Below are 19,417 nucleotides of genomic sequence, written 5' to 3' on the forward strand. Positions count from 1 at the left end.
CAAGTCTTTTAACTTGAAACATTGTAACTAAGCTTCCTTCTTAGATCAAAGGGATAGAACTTCTGTGTAAATAAATAATCTGGGCAGTCTGCCAAGTTTTCATCAAGTGTAAATGCAGGAAGTTTAACCACTTAAAGTCTAAATCTTTTTCTGACACTTCTTTCTTAAAGTGGATGTCATCCTTTCTAAACTACTGCCATAGGGGTTATCTATAAGGATATACACGCCTCCTGCATGTATCTTTACCTGTCAAATGTCTCCCCTCTGTCTGTTATTAGACCCAAAAAACTGCAGATTCTGTGGGCGGGGTCTGTTGTCTGGAGCTCGGTGGGTGGAGTCGTGATGTCAGTAGACTCCCCGGCCACCTCTACACTCCCCTTGTCAATATGCATTTTCTCCTGTGTATTTCTTACACTGAACTTCTGCTATGATCTCTAACATCCAGTGAAAAGACAGGAAAGTAACCACATGACTTCAGCATGCCAAATCATGCTGAGGTGTAGAACAGCCAATCCTGGCAGAGCTGCGAAGAAAGGAATGGGAATAAAAAATAATGCCTGTGTCTTAGGCTAGTGCACGAGATGTAAATCACCTGTCACTTACAGCAAGGGGGAGGATTTGACAAAGTTTTTCTCTGTTTGTCAAGATTTTTCTCACTTAACAATAAAAGAGGATTGCTCAGAGATGGATTAACTCTGTGTGACAAGACTGGGCTCAAATGATAGGAAATCTTATACTCTACAGTATGATTGATATATATATATATATATATATATATATATATATATATATATATATAAAAATCGGGTTTACATCCACTTTAGGTTTAAATCAATATTTTTTGCTAGAAAATTACTTGGAACCCCCAAACATTATATATATTTTAGCAGAGACCCTAGGAAATAAAATGGCAATTGCTGCAATCATAGGTATGCGCAGCCTATTGCATTAGGGTGTGCACCCCAAACAGAAGCTCAAACACACGTGAATATATATATATATATATATATATATATATATATATATATATATATATATATATATATATATATATATATATATTTTACACAAACCAAACACACAGAACAGTGTAGTATAGTGATCTGGTCCTTTCTTGTCCCTGAAGAGCAGGGAGAAAAAACAGCCAGACTAGTAAGTAAAAGCAGCACACTTTTTCAGTTAGACTCACAGTTAACCCTTTGATGTTAACCCTTTCCCAGCCAGTGTCATTAGTACAGTGTACAGTATTATCACTGTATTACTGTATTATCACTGCACTAGTGACATCAGTGTCAGTTCGTGACCCCGCCAGCCAGTGTCGGTTAGTACCAGATTGCACGCAGAGGGGCACAGTGCCCCCTGACATCAGAGCATGGCACAGTGCCTCCTTACATCTAAAAAATGGCACAGTGCCCCTTACATCAGAGCATGGCACAGTAGTGCCCCCTGACATCAGAGCATTGCACAGTGCCCCTTTACACCAGAGCATGGCACAGTGTCACAGTGGCACAGTGGCACAGTGTCCCCTGACATCACATCAGAGCATGGCACAGTGCCCCTTACATCACATCAGAGCATGGTACAGTGCCCCCTGACATCAGAGCATGGCACAGTAGTGCCCCCTGACATCAGAACATGGCACAGTGTCCCCTGATATCAGAGTATTGCACAGTGCCCCCTGACATCAGAGCATTGCACAGTGCCCCCTGACATCAGAGCATGGCACAGTGCCCCCTGACATCAGAGCATGGCATAGTGCCCCCTGACATAAGCGCATTGCACAGTGCCCCCTGACATAAGAGCAATGCGAAGTGCCCCTGACATCAGAACATGGCACAGTGCCCCCTGACATAAGAGCATTGCACAGTGCTCCCTGACATTAGAGCATTACACAGTGTTCCCTGACATAAGAGCATGGCACAGTGCCCCCTGACATCAGAACATGGCACACTGCCCCCTGACATCAGAACATGGCACAGTGCTCCCTGACGTCAGAACATGGCACAGTGCCCCCTGACATCAGAGCATGGTACAGTGCCCCCTGACATCAGAGCATGGAACAGTGCCCCCTGACATCAGAGCATGGCACAGTGCCCCCTGACATCAGAACATGGCACAGTGCCCCCTGACATCAGAGCATGGCACAGCGCCCCCTGACATCAGATCATGGCACAGCGCCCCGTGACATCAGATCATGGCACAGCGCCACGTGACATCAGAGCATGGCACAGCGCCCCGTGACATCAGAGCATGGCACAGCGCCCCGTGACATCAGAGCATGGAACAGTGCCCCCTGACATCAGAGCATGGAACAGTGCCCCCTGACATCAGAGCATGGCACAGTGCCCCCTGACATCAGAACATGGCACAGTGCCCCCTGACATCAGAGCATGGCACAGCGCCCCTTGACATCAGATCATGGCACAGCGCCACGTGACATCAGAGCATGGCACAGCGCCCCGTGACATCAGAGCATGGCACAGCGTCCCCTGACATCAGAGCATGGCACAGCGCCCCCTGACATCAGAGCATGGCACAGCGCCCCTGACATCAGAGCATGGCACAGCGCCCCCTGACATCAGAGCATGGCACAGCGCCCCCTGACATTAGAACATGGCACAGCGCCCCCTGACATCAGAACATGGCACAGCGCCCCCTGACATCAGAACATGGCACAGCGCCCCCTGACAACAGAGCATGGCACAGCGCCCCCTGACATCAGAACATGACACAGCGCCCCGTGACATCAGAACATGACACAGTGCCCCCTGACATCAGAACATGACACAGTGCCCCCTGACTTAACAGTTAAGTCATCCCTACGTGCTAGCTGGACAAGAAAGCAACTTGGCAGCTCCTGGAGGGGGGGGGGCAGATGGGGGAGAGAGGGAGGGAGATGAGGGACTGCTCACTCATCAGGCACACCCCGTGTGCATGCCTATGGCTGCAATATTTTATGTCACACTATATTTGCCCAGCGGTCTTTCAAATGCAATTTTTTGGGAAAAATTACACTTCAATAAAAAAAAACAAAAAAAAACAAAAAACGAAACAGTAAAGTTAGCCCAATTTTTTTTTGTTTTAATGTGAAAGATGATGTTACGCTGCGAGAATCGTGATCTATCATCTAAGCAAAAAAATTGTGATTCTCATTTTAGCCAGAATCGTGCAGCTCTACTGTGTTGTCAAAATGTGTACAGTTGAAGGAATACTCAGATGTAAAAAAATTATTTTTGATCTTGATCTAGACGAAAAAAAAATCTGACAAGCAGTTAGTAGTATTGTACATATTCTTTTAATGCTAATGAGGCTACAACAAATAATTTAGAAATGTATAACGCTTACAGTGAAACTATGGGCAAACTAAAAAACTGACATATGATGCAGGCTGTCACTAGCATTAACACAGCAGTTTTTGATTTAGTGAGTCCCCCCTATAATATACACTATATTGTCAAAAGTGCACGCACATGAATTTTAATGGCATCCCAGTCTTCGTCCCTAAGGTTTAATATTGATTAGGCCCACCCTTTGCAGCTATAACAGCTTCAACTCTTCTGGGAAGGCTGCCCACAAGGTTTAGGAGTGTGTCTATGGGAATGTTTGACCATTCTTCCAGAAGCACATTTGTGAGGTCAGGCACTGATGTGGACGAGAAGGCCTGGCTCACAGTCTCCGCTCTAATTCATCCCAAAGGTGTTCTATCGGGTTGAGGTCAGGACTCTGGGCAGGCCAGTCAAGTTCCTCCATCCCAAACTCGCTCATCCGTGTCTTTGTGGACCCATTACTTTTGACAATATAGTGTCGTTTTATTACCTGTTCACCCTATCTAGAGATCTGTTGATTTTCCACTTCTTGTAAAAGGGTGACAACATTTACCTTCTGGAATCGCGGCAGTGCTGTCGAAGTCGCCTTGGACATACAGTGCATCCGGAAAGTATTCACATTTTGTTATGTTACAGCCTAATGGATTAAATTCATATTTTTCCTAAAAATTCTACAAACAATACCCTATAATGACAACGTGAAACAAGTTTGAAATCTTTGCAAATTTATTAAAAATAAAAAACAAAATCGCGTGTACATAAGTATTCACAGCCTTTGCCATGACACTCAAAATTGAGCTCAGGTGCATCCTGTTTCCACTGATCATCCTTGAGATGTTTCTTCAACTTGACTGGAGTCCACCTGTGGTAAATTCAGTTGATTGGACAGGATTTGGAAAGGCACACACCTGTCTATATAAGATCCCACAGTTAACAGTGCATGTCAGAGCACAAACCAAGCCTTGAAATCCAAAGAATTGTCCGTAGACCTCCGAGACAGGATTGTATCAAGGCACAGGTCTAGGGAAGGGTACAGAAAAATTTCTGCAACATTAAAGGTCCTGATGAGCACAGTGGCCTCCATCACCCATTAATGGAAGAAGTTTGGAACCACCAGGACTCTTCCTAGAGCGGGCCGCCTGGCCAAACTGAGAGTTTGGGGGAGAAGGGCCTTAGTCAGGGAGGTGACCGCGTTATTGGCAGTTAAAGCGATGCAGTGCCGTATCGCAAAAAAATGCCCTGGTCATTAAGAGGGCAAATCCTTCCAGTCCTTAAGTGGTTAACCTACACACAATTACCACAATACAATGTTTTTCATTATAGTGATCCTTTAGGCAGGGCTGAATTTCTGCATAGACTAGACAGGCCATTTAGGGTGGCAGGGCTGTCACATCATGTTCTCTGTCATTTATAAATTCCAGAATTCTCCTGTGTATAAAGTTTCCAGGCTTCTGGCCCACATGCCAGTGCAGTCCTCATTGATGTCCCATCATACTATGCCTCTTTTTGTTTGTAGAATAGTGCACTGTACTATGTACTTAGAGTTTCACTATTCTGAATCCAAATTTCTGTAGGTTGACAGTTTGCCTTATCTTTTAGTCATTGATTTTAGATGAACCTGTGCAGAATGGGTAAATTATGTTTTCAGCCTCTCTGTTTCCAGCCTCGGAATGCCCTGTGTGGCTAGGAAATCTTGTGATACTAAGGTAACTGGTCAGCTAGGGTAAGTGGGAGGTGGCAATCAATTGTGTTGCAGTGTTTATGTGCTAACAAGGATCATGCTAATATTGGGAAAGCACAGAGTAATAAAGAGCAATCTCATCTGTGTGCTACTTCTCCTTTCACTGCCCAGTCATAGACTGGGGGAAGAAAGGAAGTGAAGAAGGCGCCTCTAAGTGCAGTATGGACAATGTTTATTAATGTACAAGAAGTAATACAGTTACAAAAAACAAGCATGCCTGATCGTCACTCCCTGTGGCTCTGGCTCCTCCGGCTGACCAGCAGCAGTGGGGGGGGCAGATGGTAAAGCAAGCTTGAGGGAAGAGACTGCCCAGAGGCCGAGGTGGAAAGCACGCCTCGCTCATGGACCGCACAGCGCAGAAGTGACGTCAGGGGGCGGTAACACGTTTTCAGAGCATGTAAATCTCCTTTGTCAGAGCAAAGGGAAAGGACAGGACCTGTAAGTGGTACAGTGGTGCACATGCTGTGCTGTGTAATGCTGGCCATAGATTGGTCATTTTTTTCATTCAGCCCACAGGCTGAACAAAAAAAAAAAAACAAATGTATTCCTCTGTCCATACAACTGAGGTGGATGGAGAAATCCTCCCTGTTGAGACATTGGGAGACATTGGGATTGATTTACTAAAGGCAAAAAGACTGTGCACTTTGCAAGGTGCAGTTGCACTCTGCAAGAGCAGTTGCTCCAGAGCTTAGTAAATGAGCAGAAACTTTGCTGACTTTCATCATCCAATCATGTTCAAGCAAAAATGCTGTTTGTGATATTTTCCTTGTATGTGATTAGGTATTCTTTGCAAAGTGAAGGTCTACTTCATTTACTAAGCTCCGGAGCAACTGCACTTGCAGAGTGCAATTGGACTTTGCAAAGTGCACAGTCTTTTGGGCCTTTAGTAAATTAACCCCATTGCATTTTACAATTGGGGACTCTCCATTGGTTGAGAAAAAAATTTCAACAAGCAAGTTCAATAGATGTTGATCTTCAGATCAAGTTCCGTTGACGGGTGTGGCCACATATGTATAGAAATTTAGCCAATCCCTTCTGAGCCAGTCAGATTATCATCCGTATATAGCCAGCTTAAACTGTTACTAAACTCACAACAGTAAAATCAGTCTATATATGCAGTAAAGCATGCTTGTTATACTCACTGTGCAACCTAAGGGGTTAATCCTTCGCATTGTGTAAAAAGGCTGTTTGATCCTGACTTCTCTGATCCTCCCCTTCTTCCACTGACTCCAGAACAGGTCTGGATAAAACAGAATTACTGGAGTCAGGCTGTACATGTTTGGTGTGTATTGCTAGAAAGTTTTTTTTTTCTTGGGAGAGTGCATGTGATCAGCACAGGGCCAATCAGCACTGTTTAGACCTAGATCCTGTGAGGACAGGTGCAGATTGAAAACTCCTCCTAAAGCTTTAACCAATCACTGATAGAAGTCACAAGACTGCTATATACTGCTGATAAGAAAAGGTATTTAGTTTATATTTACTAAAATGATTGCATGTCCATGTTCTGTGTACTGTGGGAGACCAGATATAGTGAATGCAAGGTCCTGGGTTTAGTAACACTTTAAATATATACACTGGATGGAGAGAAATATAAATCCTTTGGCAGGTAAAACTGATCTTATCCATGCATTTGTCTGTTTACCTGGAGTTCAGCTTTAAAGCCGCTTTCTCCGAGCTAACAGTCTGTGGTAAAAAAAAAAACAAAAAAAAACCACAAAAAGTATTGACCTATGTCGTATTTTTCTCTTGGATTCTGGTACCCAGATACTGTAACTAGGTTTCTCAGGTCGGCTTACCTACAGTGGCTATTATAAGAGATTTTATATGTAGGAAGTTTATTCTATTAATAACACGATCTGTCTTCTATCCTAGTGAACTGGAAACAATGACTTTTTAAGAAGCAGAATTGAATCTTCAATCAACATGTCGGCATACATGCACAAGGAGTTCTGTCAGTTGCAGCCCATGCAGCATAGTGGACATATGAAGGGCGACATCAAAAGTTCTCCAGCCACCTTGGCATCTCCTGAGTACAGTGCCAATCAGAACCTCATGACAGTAGACCAGAGCCCGGTGTACCTTTCTCCATATATGGAAAACAGACATGACTATTCCTCTATAGCTTTCTGCAGCCCTTCTGTTATAAACTACAACGTACCAGGAAATTCTAGTGATTCTGAGAGCTCCATTATGAGACAAACTATGAGCCCAAGTTTAATGTGGACAGCTCCGGATCATATGTCCCCAGTAACTTTACATTGCCAGTCCTCGCTGTTGTATGCAGAGCCACCCAGGAGCCCATGGTTTGAAGCCAAACCAGAAGAACATGTTCTGCCAATTAACCGGTAAGGTCACAAGACTCCAACACATCACATACAAAAGGCACAACAAAGGCCATTGCAGCATATGCAGTTCCTATAGGGTCCAGCAATACAAGCCACTCAAGTAGTGATGGACAAAGTCCTGTGCAAATGTTATAGCTTAGTGTGGGTGGCCTGAACATAACAATTTGTATTTTCAGTAGTGAGGACCATTAAAATCTAAAACAGACACATGGCTAAAAATAGCTATCATAATGGTAATTAAGACATGTATTTTTGCTTGGTGAATTGAACCTTCTTGGTAAGATAAAAAAAATATTTATTAGAAAATTACCATTTCAATGGAAAAAAAAATCATGTGATAGAATAAACTGAGATAAATATGTTATATCACATAAGCATCCCACGTCAAACTGCAGTAGCATCACAATAGCAGATCAACCAGCAACAGCAAACTATATCACACTAAAATACATTACATAACCCACGAAAACCAGAAGTGATTTTTATTAACTAACAACATCAAATAAGCTCATCCCCAGCCGTCCAGTTCCTCTCATAAGCACCCCCCAACCCCTATATACAACTTCCACCAATGTGCAGCCTAATTATAATTATCATTAATTATATACAGCCACCAACAGTGCTCCCCCAGTATGCAGCCCCTGCAAAGCCATTCAGGAACTTCAGTGTTCTAATAAAAGCTCCTCATTTTACAATGACCACCATTGCAACAGGGACGTTTACACTTTCCACCAATGTAACAGGGGCACTTACATTGGCCACCAATGTAATAGGGACGTTTACTAACCGTGTAACACAGACATTTTCACTGACCACAAACGTAACAGGGAATTTACATGTTCCACTAATGTAACAGGGGCATTTATACTGACCAACAATGTAATAAGGACAATTACACTGATTATCAATATAACAGAGGCATTTACACTGACCACTAAAGTAACAGGGAATTTACACGGACCGCCAACATAACAGGAGCATTTACACTGACCAGTGTAATGGGAGCATATACACTTTCCACTAATGTAACAGGGACATTTACATTGATCACAAATGTGACAGGGGCATTTGCATTGTTCACAAATGTGACAGGGGCATTTACATTGATCACAAATGTAACAGAGGCATTTACATTGATCACAAAGTAACAGGGGCATTTACATTGATCACAAATGTAACAGGGGCATTTACATTGATCAGAAATGTAACGGGGCATTTACATTGATCAGAAATGTAACAGGGCATTTACATTGATCACAAATGTGACAGGGGCATTTACATTGATCACAAATGTGACATGGGCATTTACATTGACCACTAATGTAACAGGGGTATTTACACCGACCACTAATGTAACAGGGGCACTTACAATGACCACCAATAAAGTGGGGAATTTACACTAATGTCCCTGAACTAATGGTGGTCCCTGTAAATTTTGACTTGTCGTTGCAGAATATTATTTTTTCTTTTTGACTTTTGCCTGGTGACATACAGGGAGATAGACTATTAGGCAAGGCAGAAGTCGTAGGAGCTTTCCCTGTATGTGGGAATGCAGCTATGGGTGCGTGTATAGTAAGTAGTGAGAGCCAAAAGGTGAGAAAGGGAGTTGGAGCATAAGAGAAAGAAAACCATTAGTAATAAGAGGTAAATAACTTGATAAGAGGTAGCAGAATAGAGTGTACAGGTACAGAACAGACTGAGATTGGGTTTGCTGGTTTGAGTGAATTATTATGAGAAAGAAAGCTTTAGAGAAAGCAAGGCAAGGTGTGTGGATACTGAAAATATGAGTTATTTTGTGCATAAATGCTAAAGAAAGGGAGAGTCTGATCAACAAAAGCTAAGCGGCTGGTTTATAATGGAGTGTGGATATTGCCATTCGCTTCCCGCTATACACTTCAAAGTTTGTAAAGTTACTCCACAATGTGGCCCGCACTCTGCTGGCACTTGGGACTCCCAAATGCACCACTTTATTTAGGTATCTGTATGGGCATTGTAAGGCCATAACACTGCTTCATAAATGGGGTGGTTTTCTTTGCTATGTTGGTGAGCTCTTGCTGATTTGCGTAGTTGCTGCTACGTTTGTTCTACAGCACTTATAAATCTAACAGCTAAAGCCTTATGGAAACTACACAGCTGGAAATTACGTGTACTGCATGTGTCTAGTTTATAATTCACACTTTTCCAGAGTTATCTGCTGCTTTTCCAAAGTGGCTGCATGGGTTTAAAGCAGTATATACTGAACACCCTTGATGTTCTGTTTTATCAGTTACATTTTTTAAACTCAGTGAATAAAGATGAATTAAGGGCTCCTGCACACGTGCGCCAAAGTGCAGTGTTTCAAGGTGTTCACCCTTTTTTTTTTTCTGATCTGAATGCAACTTATTTGGGTTGATTTACTAAAACTGGAGAGTGCAAAATCTGGTTCAGCTGTGCATGGTAGCCAATCAGCTTCTAACTTCAGCTTGTTCAATTAAAGCGGGATTCCGTCGCTGAAAAAATTTTTTTAAAGTCAGCAGCTACTAACACTGTAGCTGCTGACTTTAAATAAGTACTTACCTGTCCTGAGTTCCAGCGATGTTGGCTGCCCGAGGCCGACCCGTCCCTCGGCTCTCGGGCATCGGCATCCTCAGTAAGGCAAACAGGCAGTGGAGCCTTGCGGCTTCACTGCCAGTTTACTACTGCGCACGCGCGAGCGGCTCGGCGCTCTGTGAATGGCCCCATGGTGTTCTGGGAACACACACAGTTCCCAGAAGACAACGAGGCCGCTCACCCAGGAGCAGAACATGCCGCGAAATAGGAAGAGGCAGAGTAGGAGGACTGCCTAGCAACAAGGGTTTAGGTAAGTTTAAAAAAATGTTTTTTTTCAATTTTTTAAAAATTTTTTCAAAGATTTTTGGTGAATTTTTTCTTTTCAGGGTGGCCCTCCACTTTAAGCTTTGACAAAAAGCTTGGAATCTGATTTGTTTCTATGCAGAGCTGCACAAGATTTTGCACTCCCAGGTTTAGTAAATCAACCCCATTGTCTTCTCTGGGCTGCAGTCAGATCAATAAAATAAAATCCAAAAATCTGAGTTACTGGCCCGTATTTTATGTGTGTAGACACGTAATTAAAAACCCTTCAATTCTGGGAGCTAGAAGAAGCATTCTGGAACTTTAATGCACATAAACATATGTAGCTATGGTGTTAACACTACTGACAAACAATCCACCCAATCACCCCACTGCCAGACTTCATGCATCCTTTTCAGAGACAATTAACAGTCTTTTGCAAGCTTTGTTTTTGTTGTTTTATTGGGGGGTACAACTTGGATAGGGATAGGGATATGGGATGCCCATAGAATTCATCATTGCCATCATATTTTAAAGACTCCAATACACTTTGTATAAAGTTAGAGCCTGAAGATTGAATGTGCATAATAGACTAGATATAAATCTTCCCCTGCATCTCCATGCAGACTATTACTCCTCCTGCATCTCCATGCAGACTACTGTTCCTAAGAGTTCTCCATCCGTCACCGTATGAGGGACAGAAACATCACTTTTGACCGTGTAAAAGCAATGGTCTTAGTTCTCTTCACTTCCTGCCCAAACTTGTTTCCTCCTGTACAGAATCCATTCCTCCTGCACAAACTAATTGAAGTATGACATATCCTCTTCTATTGGGTAGTATGAACTCACTCTGAATAAGCCCCTCTACTGGATCTGGTAGCTTGCTGCTACTAGGCCTGAGGCCTGCAGAACCTCTCCCTGGAGGCCTAGTAGGTTAACCACTTAAAGCGGTTGTAAAGGTGTTTTTTTTTTTTTTTTAAAATAACAAACATGTTATACTTACCTTCACTGTGCAGCTCGTTCTGCACAGAGTGGCCCCGAACCTCGTCTTCTGGGGTCCCTCGGCGGCTGTTTCAGCTCCTCCCCGCAAGCATTCACCACCTTAATGCGAGCTCCCTCGCACGGTGGTGAGTGCTTGCGGGCGCGCTCCCGTGATACAGCCGGCGGCTATAGCCGCTCGCTGTATCACTCGGCCCCGCCCCCCGGCGCGTCGCGTCATCGGATGTGATTGACAGCAGCGCGAGCCAATGGCTGCGCTGCTTTCAATCCATCCACTGCAGCCAATCAGCGGCCAGGGTGAGCAGAGGAACAGATGTCGGGAACGCGAAGCTGACTTTCGAGGCGTCAGGTAAGTAAAACGGGGGGCCTGGGGGCGGCGGTTCTGTCAGAAGTTTTTTCACCTTAATGCATAGAATGCATTAAGGTGAAAAAATTTTTACCTTTACAACCCCTTTAAGGACCGAGCCTCTTTCTGAGATTTGTTGTTTGCAAGTTAAAAACAGTTTTTTTTGCTAGAAAATTACTTAGAACCTCCAAACATTATAAATTTTTTTTTCTAACACCCTAGAGAATAAAATGGTGGTTGTTGCAATACTTTCTGTCACACCGTATTTGCGCAGTGGTCTTACAAGCGCACTTTTTTTGGAAAAAATACACTTTTTTGAATTAAAAAATAAGACAACAGTAAAGTTAGCCCAATTTTTTATATTAAGAAAGATAATGTTACTCCGAGTAAATTGATACCCAACATGTCACTCTTCAAAATTGCGCCCGCTCGTGGAATGGCGACAAACTTTTACCCTTAAAAATCTCCATAGGCGACATTTAAAAAATTCTACAGGTTGCATGTTTTAAGTTACAAAGGAGGTCTAGGACTAGAATTATTGCTCTCACTCTACCGATCGCGGCGTTACCTCATATGTGTGGTTTGAACACCATTTTCATATGCGGGTGCTACTCACGTATGCGTTCGGTTCTGCATGAGTGCTCGTCGGGACAGGGCACGTTTAAAAATAGGGGTTTTTTTTATTTATCTATTTTACCTTTTATTTTTTATTTTTACACTGTTTTTTTTTTTTTTAATTGTCACTTTAATTCCTATTACAAGGAATGTAAACATCCCTTGTAATAGAAAAAAGCTTGACAGGACCTTTTAAATATGAGATCTGGGGTCAAAAAGACCTCAGATCTCATATTTAGACTAAAATGCAATAATAAAAAAAAATAGTCATTTAAAAAAATTATTTAAAAAAAATGGCCCGTCGCTTCCGCCCAGCAATTGTATGGAGACAGATGGGGGCCATTTTCCCCTCACTCGTCTCCATACCCAGCTAGTGACAGGACGTGATCGCGGCTGGGGGGGGGCCCTCTCCCGCCACCGATAAAAGTGATCTAGCAGGGAATCCACCGCAGAGACAACTTTTATCTCGTAGCGGACCGCCCGCTGAAGATGAGGATACTGGGGTTATGGCAGCTAGCTGCAGCCATAACAACGATATCCTCCTTCAAACAGCCGCCGTATAACGGCAGCATAAGCCTGCCTAAATTTGCCTGTGCTGAATAAACCCTAGTAATATAACCCTTATGCCGCGTACACACGGTCGGACTTTTCGTCTACAAAAGTCCGACAGCCTGTCCGACAGACTTCCGGCGGACTTTCGGCGGACTTGCAGCAGACTTTCTAACGAACGGACTTGCCTACACACGACCACACAAAAGTCCGACGGATTCGTAGGTGATGACGTACACCGGACTAAAATAAGGAAGTTCATAGCCAGTAGCCAATAGCTGCCCTAGCGTGGGTTTTTGTCCGTCGGACTAGCACACAGACGAGCGGATTTCGGGGTCCGTCGTAGTTACGACGTAAAGATTTGAAGCATGTTTCAAATCTAAAGTCCGTCGGATTTGAGGCTGAAAAAGTCTGCTGAAAGTCCGGAGAAGCCCACACACGATCGGATTACCAGCCAGCTTTAGTCCGTCGGCGTCCGTTGGACTTTTGTAGACGAAAAGTCTGACCGTGTGTACGCGGCATTACTAGCACCTACCGACTGGTAGAGGGTGCTACACATATACAGTTGTCTATGTGTCTAAACCCAAGCACTATACACACTATACATGCTTTTTATGCAGAAACTTTCTGCAAGCAAGATCCAGTGTAAATATATCAGTACAATCTGCAAGGACCCTAACTCCAGGAATACTATGACTTTACCACTTCAGCCCCGGAAGGATATATCCAATTCCTGACCAAGCCATTTTTTGCGATACGGCACTGCATCACTTTAACTGACAATTGTGTGGTTGTGCAACGCTGTACCCCCAATGGTCAATGGGAGCGTGCACCCACAATAGTGAGTTTCCGAGCCGAAGTACACATACAGCGATTTGCGGGATTGTGCCACCTTGCCGCAGTATAATGACGGCGGCTGGTCAGCAAGCTGTTTAATAGTTTGTTTGGGCAAGCTGGCTCAAATAAACTATTTCCTTTACTAATTGATGCCCAGCTGGCTGTCAGCGCTGTATAAACTGTATGTAGCATCAGCTACATATGGTATACTACGCTGTATTCTGGTGTGGTACAAGGGTTTCCTATCCTGCTCAGCCATTCATGAGAAGCCTTGTTTTTTTTTTTTTTATAAATATACGTTTCCTCTGATTCGCTGGGGTGGATGACGTCACTATCTCCACCTCAACCAATCAGAGAAAGCCTTTTATTCATTTGTAAAAATACAAGGCTTCCGATGAATGGCTGAGTAACGCACAGCCCAACTTTATTTTGTTCCGGGAATGGAATGGGAAGTCCCTGTATTGCTGCTGAAGCACAATGCTGTATACTGTATGTAGCTGATGCTACTGTACATATAGTTTATACAGCGCACACACACCTATGCATCGATTAGTAAAGGAAATACTTTGTTAGGGCTAGCTTGGCCTAAACAAACCATTTAAAGTCATAATATTCCTGAAATTAGGCTTTAAAAGCTCACCTTACATGTGGTCCATAGATAGTGAGAAACTTTATAAAAAACATCTCATTGCCATTCTCTGCCAGCTTTTCTTTGCCAGGCTGGCAAGAGGCACATATGCAGTCACTGCTGATTTTTTGGCATTCTTCTATTGTTTGAATTTTCTCTGTTCTGTGCTCGGGGGACATTAGTCCCCATCCCTTTAGCAGGAATACCCGCTCTGGCAAGCTCCTAGCTTTAAACAACACTTTGCCATGAAGAAGGCTTTTGGCACCATGACAGCTATTTTTCTTTACGTCATACTTGAAAATTTTTATATTTGTTACTGGGATTTAATAGTCACATTGTCGGTGGGTAGCTTCTAACATCAAGAAAGGGTAGTGCCAGAATTTAGCCAAGATTGGTATGAAGGGTGCCGCATCCTGCATTACCTAACCTTATGAGCAAACTTATTCTATGTATTTTCTCAGCCTGGACTTGCAATGAGAAATGTTTGTTTTTATAGGAGTAGAGTAAAGAGTTTAGTTCTGTATTAAGTAGTGCAGCATTACTGTCTAGAGCAGTGGTTCTCAACTTGGGGGTCAAATGATGATTTGCCAGGGGTCACCGAATCCTGGGGTGTTCCTGAAGCCCGCACTGCTCTCCCAGCCTCTTCGCGGCCTCCCAGTAGGGCTGTCCCTGGAGCCTGTTTCCCCCTAACTGGGCTATTCCTTGTGCCCGCGGCTGCCCACTCAGCCTCTTCGCAGCTGCCCATTCAGTTCATGGCATGGCTGGGGGGCAGAGACTAGAGGTCAGCTGACTGGTGAGGAATGTGAAGTGGGAGGGGCTAAAGGAAACCCTATCTCCTGATTTCGGCATAGGTGTCACTGTTGCGAGACACCACAGAGCTGGAGACACAGTGAAGCCGGAGACACAGTGAGTAACACTACCTGTAATTAGAGTTGCCATTAAAAGTCCCCACTACAGTTCTCAGATCAGCAGATGACCTTGATCAAGAGCACCTAAGTTGGCTGATCAGAACTCCCCCAGCACTGCCGCTGATCCCACCCCCCCCCCCCCCCATCAGCATTGCCACTCATCCCAACTCCCCGCCAGCACTGCCACTCATTCTATTCCCCCACCCCCCCACCAAGGATTAAGAGAAGGAATAAAAATAAAGGATACATGGAAGGGAGAGGAAAGGAGGGGGGGGGAACAAAAAAAAGGGGGGAGAGAAAGAGTAAGTGAAAGAACAAGAAAGACTGCTAGAGAGAGGGATTGGGAAAAAAACATGAAATTAGGATAGAGAGAGATAAAAGGGAAAGAAAGGAGAACAAAGACAAAGAGTGGTACATCCTAAAATGTGCCATAAGGGGTTTTAATACTGTACGAGTGGAAGGGACTCAGGGAGCGCTAAATGTCTGTGGGTTAGGGGCGCAAATTACTTGTCTTGCCTTGGGTGCTGACAACCCATGCTAAGAAAATAATTTTACTGTTAGGGGTCCCCACAACTTGGGAAATTTTATCAAGGGGTCACTGCATTAGAAAGGTTGAGAACCACTGGTCTAGAGCGTGTTTATCTAACATGAAAATATACTGAAGTCCCTGATGAGGCAGTTGGGCAGCTTTATTACTTAGATAAGTCCTAGTATAGAGAGGGGTTGATTCACACCATCACATGAGACTGTTTTACCAGTACACAAGTAACCCATCCCTGGTCACAGTTACAATTTTAAAGAATTTCCACTGATATTATGTAGCTGACCCAGTGTAATGCTTAGACACATAAATAACATAAAATGATTCTGTGTTTTCCCTGCATAGTTTAATTAAATGTTGTTGCCTTCCTATCTCTACATGAAAATCTGACTTTATGGTACTTTTTAAACATCAATCATCAAATGTCTACTAAAACATTTATACAAAAGATTTTTATTATAACAAAGATGATAATAAGTTTGCAGATTGAAGTTGATTGTAATTTCCATTTCATACAATATCACATTAACCAGATACCTCCCACCATATCAGATAGGATCATATGGTGGGATGACATAACATAACATTTTACACGTTCCTTCTCCAGAAGACCATATTATATATTATACAAGATGGTTCTGTAAATATACAGAAATAAATTATATCATATATCGTACAAGACAGCAGTTTCATTACTATTAAAAACATTTTTGGCAACAGGTGTAGGGAATGCCTATCTCAGTCATCCGGACCTTTTTTGTTCCCCACTCAGGAGGTTTAGAAGGCTCCTTGAGAGAAAAATCCAAAGTTCATTTGGACCTAGTTCATCCCCAAAGGAGAAACAATAAGAATTCCTTTATTTAAGGTATGTCCCCAAAATTAGGATTAATTGGTTGGTTTATAAATCAGCATTAGTGGCTTCCGAACGGAGAGAATCACAACTTCAGCACCCTATTTAGGTGGCATCTAACACCACATGCATTCAACCTCCTGTGAAAATATGCAAAACAATGTATATTTCATAAAAAACAGTGCAGCGCTCACCTCTCATGTGTAAAGAAAAAAAAATGTATATATACATATATAAAAATATATACAAAATATATATATAAGTGCATCTGACTATAGTGTTTTAAACAACATACTCATAGCCATCAGATAAAAAACATACAGCATATTATGTGAAAAAATGCATATAAATAAAACATCATAAACATCAGTCTATGAAAAAAGTCCATAAAAACTCAATATAGTTGATCTTCATGTGCAATCCCATCCACCCGAACAGATCTTGGCTTAACAGAAAACACACACCGCAGTGCTATTCACCCCACCTATGGGCGTCCTCTCACCTGCTTGAATAGACCTCACCAGTAAGAAGACGTCAATAGCGCTTTGCAGTAGTATAATGGTACTGCTTCCACTGGCTAGATACTCAAAGTCAACAGCTCCCAGCAAGATATCAATCATACTGTATAAAACATAGGAGGAAAGAGAAAAGACCCATAGTGTAGATCGCTCATATAATTTATTTCAAAGTAAAAGACACTCACATTTCAAAGGTCAAAAAACAGCATATCTCAGATAACTTCCTGCATTCACAAATCTCCACCCGGCTCCTCCCAGCATGATCGCATCATTGCCTACCTCACGCGTTGCGCCCACTGGGCTTTCTCAAAAATGTAGGCTGGTATAATATGTTCCCAAAGTTGCACAGATGTCTAGGATAGGTTGGTATAGAGTGCAGCATTAGTGGCTTTGATCCCCCCGGAGCAAGTGTGCCTAAGGCTTCTTTTCACCACTTTGGCAGCTGTACAACAAAGTCCAATAAATGTAACATGCTTCTAGACAGCTGTAGGAACTTGCATAACTGTGACTGCTATTAGTACCACTTTTTTATGTATGTATTTAAAAAAAAAATTCTTGTTCTAGTGTCAACTAAACATTTTGGATTGTCCCTCACTAAATCTGGTAAAAACAACCACTAGGACAAATAGAGAAAGGGAATCTACCCAGTGGAGACATGCACAGCAATAGCAACTTAGTAGGGATCATAGGTGTATACAGCCTATTGCAATAGGCCCCTTTCACACAGGGCTGATCTGCTGGACGGACTCCACCAGCTCAGCGGGGGATCACTTCGTTGATCCCCACTGAGCAGGCGGATGATAGGTCCGTCTCTGCTCACTGTGCAGGGAGGGACCTGTCAGAGCGCCGCTGTTCTCTATGGGGAGATTGGTTAAAATGTCTTGTTTCAACCTCACCTACTATGAATTAGGACAGAGTTTCCCTAGTCCCTTTCTCTGCAACCTCAGCTGCACTGGATAGTGAATGAGTGGAAAGTGCTCTGCGCTGAGCAGCTTCCTGTTCATTCACAAACATAAGCATGGTAAATACAATTTAATATGCTTCAGTTATGAATGGGCAAAGAAGCAATTAGTACTAATCACTCACTATGTTCATTCAGAAAAAGAAAGGGTCCAGTAAATGACATATTTACTGGCCATTTCCATGCTAGCCATTCTGAAATGATGGGATGAGGGTGCCAGGGGAGCACAGGGGGGCTTTGGAAGCAGAAAAAAAAGGGACAGGAGAGGCATAGGGGTGGTATTTACTGGTACCAACCCCTGTATTTTCCTCCTGTGGTAGCTGAATGCCAGCAGGAGGGAGAGGAGGAGAAGCAGGCTTTCAGCTGCTGCAGGAGGAAAATAGAGATCGGTTCCACAAAATTAGGGTGTGCCCAGGCACAACCCCCGTACACGCCTGCGGCAGGGATGATAACCCCACACTACTAATAAAAAGGTTTTGGATATGTTTTAAATTGAATTTTAAATACTTTTTTGCAAAAAAAAGTCCAACATTTTTTTTGGTTCTATGGCTCTCTAGACTGAATGGCGCGGTGGGGAATTGTAGGGAAAAGCAGTCACCTTCGTTGTTGTAATCTTTATTTATAAGTTACTGTCATGGAGAAAGTTTTTTTGTTTTGTTTTGCTGATTTTTTGTTATGCATATATAGCAAATGTTAAACTTTGTGTTCATTGGTTTTTATACTACCGAATTAAGAAAAATGCTTTGAACCAGAATCATTCTAGTACTAATATAAAAGGGAATGATCACAGAATAAAATTTGCGCTTTTTGTGAACAATAAACTAGTCTGAAGACGAAAGAACACATTTTGATTACCAAAAATGTTAATGGAAAGCTGACTGTACTTTAACATGCTGAACATGACACTGGTTTAATTATGTTGCAGCACCTCCCGCCTTCCATTCTGGTTTTCCATAGACCTAAGGCGGACAGACAGCAACCTCCATTTCTGCACACTGTGGCAGCCTTTTCGTTGTTGATGCGTATGTGCAAGCTTCTTTAATCTCAGCACAGAAATGGACACACTTTAGCATCTATGCTTTGGGTGCCAGAGGACTTTGTCCCAGTACTGCTTTTTTGTTATGCATTCTTTATTATATGCACAATCTGAATTGCCAGATTTTGTGATACGTTTACTCTGCGGATCACCATGTATAATATAATACCCAGAGAAGAGAAGTTATTAGTTTACAGTCTGAGCTGGACTCATTGGTCATGTCTTTAGTACGTACCATATTATGCCACTCCTAGATTGGCAAGATATGTCAGTGTCTTGTGCACTTTGGACCTTTCGGCAATCCTGTTGTCTTGTAGGTTACTTTGAATACTGCTACACCAAAAACAGTCGAGGAACCAGCTCTCTAATACAGAAATTAAAGGTATAC

The 19,417-nt window shown here is 42.9% G+C and overlaps 1 protein-coding gene across 2 annotated transcripts in view; it reads left to right on the top strand.

The window, feature by feature from the left end:
- Positions 1 to 19,417, top strand: part of ESR2 (estrogen receptor 2) — a 132,945-nt gene that overhangs the window by 59,579 nt on the left and 53,949 nt on the right. For both annotated transcript variants that reach the window (XM_073610690.1, XM_073610689.1), the window contains one exon: positions 6,940 to 7,412. In XM_073610690.1, the coding sequence (XP_073466791.1) occupies positions 6,991 to 7,412 (422 nt within the window). In that variant the 5' untranslated portion in view covers positions 6,940 to 6,990. The remainder of the gene's footprint in view (positions 1 to 6,939; positions 7,413 to 19,417) is intronic.

The sequence above is a fragment of the Aquarana catesbeiana genome, linkage group LG13 (assembly GCF_042186555.1).
Source record: "Aquarana catesbeiana isolate 2022-GZ linkage group LG13, ASM4218655v1, whole genome shotgun sequence".
Taxonomy (NCBI): domain Eukaryota; kingdom Metazoa; phylum Chordata; class Amphibia; order Anura; family Ranidae; genus Aquarana; species Aquarana catesbeiana.